The sequence below is a fragment of the Lepidochelys kempii genome, chromosome 1 (assembly GCF_965140265.1).
Source record: "Lepidochelys kempii isolate rLepKem1 chromosome 1, rLepKem1.hap2, whole genome shotgun sequence".
NCBI classification, from domain to species: Eukaryota; Metazoa; Chordata; order Testudines; family Cheloniidae; genus Lepidochelys; species Lepidochelys kempii.
Window position 1 is genome coordinate 3,068,402 of NC_133256.1, and position 1,373 is coordinate 3,069,774.

The following is a 1,373-nucleotide window of genomic DNA, read 5'->3' on the forward strand; positions in this document are numbered from 1 at the left end:
TAGCCACATTGCATCAGAAAGCTGTAGTGTCTTCTGGTAGTCTAAGAGTTATGGAAAGGCCACATGATAGGGTGTGTGAGTTTGGGGGCTAAGAGGAGATGCTGAAGAGAGGTGAGGTGATGGCAAAAGAGAGGGAACTCAGCAACAGAGAGAGCCCTGTTGGGTGATGTGGTGATAAGACATTAGGTGTGAGGAACTTCTCAGACTGTGAACCTCTACAATGCTGAGCTCAGACAAACTGGGGCAGGGCACCCTTCATGCCCCAGGTGATCACATTCTGCAGGTGTATTTGCTCAATTTGTCACGAAGCTCTTTGGATTTCACCCCATAAATTACAGGGTTGAGCATGGGGGAGATGAGGAGATAGAGGTTGGCCAAGATGATGTGAACGTGGGAAGCAATACCCTGACCAAAACGGTGTGTTAGGTTGACAAAGAGGCCTGGAATATAATAAGCCAGCAACACACAGATGTGGGCTGTGCAGGTATTGAGGGCTTTCTGGTGGGCTTTCTTGGAGGAAATTCTGAGGACGGCCCTGAAGATCAGACCATAGGACAGGACAATGAGTGACAGGTCTAACACGCTGACTACAAACATTATCACCAAGCTATATGTCCTGTGGAGTGTGATGTCCCCACATGATAACTTCACCAAAGCTATAGGTTCACAGAACGTGTGGGGGATAACGCGGTTGGCACAGAATGGCAGCCTGCTCAGGAGCAGGGTCATAGGCAGAATGAAGAGAACAGCTTTGATCAAACATAGAAGCCCTAGCTTAGCTATTCGTCCTTTCCTGAGGATGGTGGTGTATCTCAGAGGGTTACATATGGCAACATAGCGATCAAATGCCATTGTCACAAGGATGGCTGAGTGCATCACAGACACCATGGAAAGGAAGAAAGTCTGCGTGAGGCAGCCTCCCACAGTAATGCCTTTGAAATTGAACCAAAATATGCACAGTGTCTTCGGCACGACGGCGGTAGATGTGGCGATGTCTGATAGCGCCAGCATGCAGAGCAGCAGGTACATCGGCTTTTGCAGGGTCTGCTCTTTGCTTACAACATACAGAAGCATAACATTTCCCCACAGGCCAAGAATGTAGAACATTGTGAAAGGGATGGAAATCCAGACATGGGCAGCTTCCAGGCCAGGGATGCCCATTAGGATGAATGTTGAAGGGTTAGAGGGGGTGAGGTTGAAAGGTGCCATGAAGTTCTCAGTGTGTCAATCAGGCTCAGAAATGCTCCAGGTTCCTGTGAAGAGAGAGAAGCACAGAGAGGGGGGTTACACACTTTATAACAAAGAGTAGGGTAAATATTTTATTGTTATTAACAGTCTATAAAGGGGAGCGAGAAGTGAGGTGGCAACATTTA

At 47.9% G+C, this 1,373-nt stretch overlaps 1 protein-coding gene across 1 annotated transcript; it reads right to left on the minus strand.

Annotated features, from left to right (window-relative positions):
- Positions 1-270: 270 nt before the first annotated feature.
- Positions 271-1,029, minus strand: LOC140905567 (olfactory receptor 52B2-like). Its single transcript, XM_073329091.1, has one exon. The coding sequence runs from the start codon at positions 1,027-1,029 to the stop codon at positions 271-273; it is 759 nt and encodes a 252-aa protein (XP_073185192.1).
- Between the last annotated feature and the right edge of the window lie 344 nt (positions 1,030-1,373).

Bases quoted from the DNA above. Each gene is read 5' to 3' on its own strand.
- LOC140905567 (XM_073329091.1), bottom strand. From the start codon at position 1,029: ATGTACCTGCTGCTCTGCATGCTGGCGCTATCAGACATCGCCACATCT.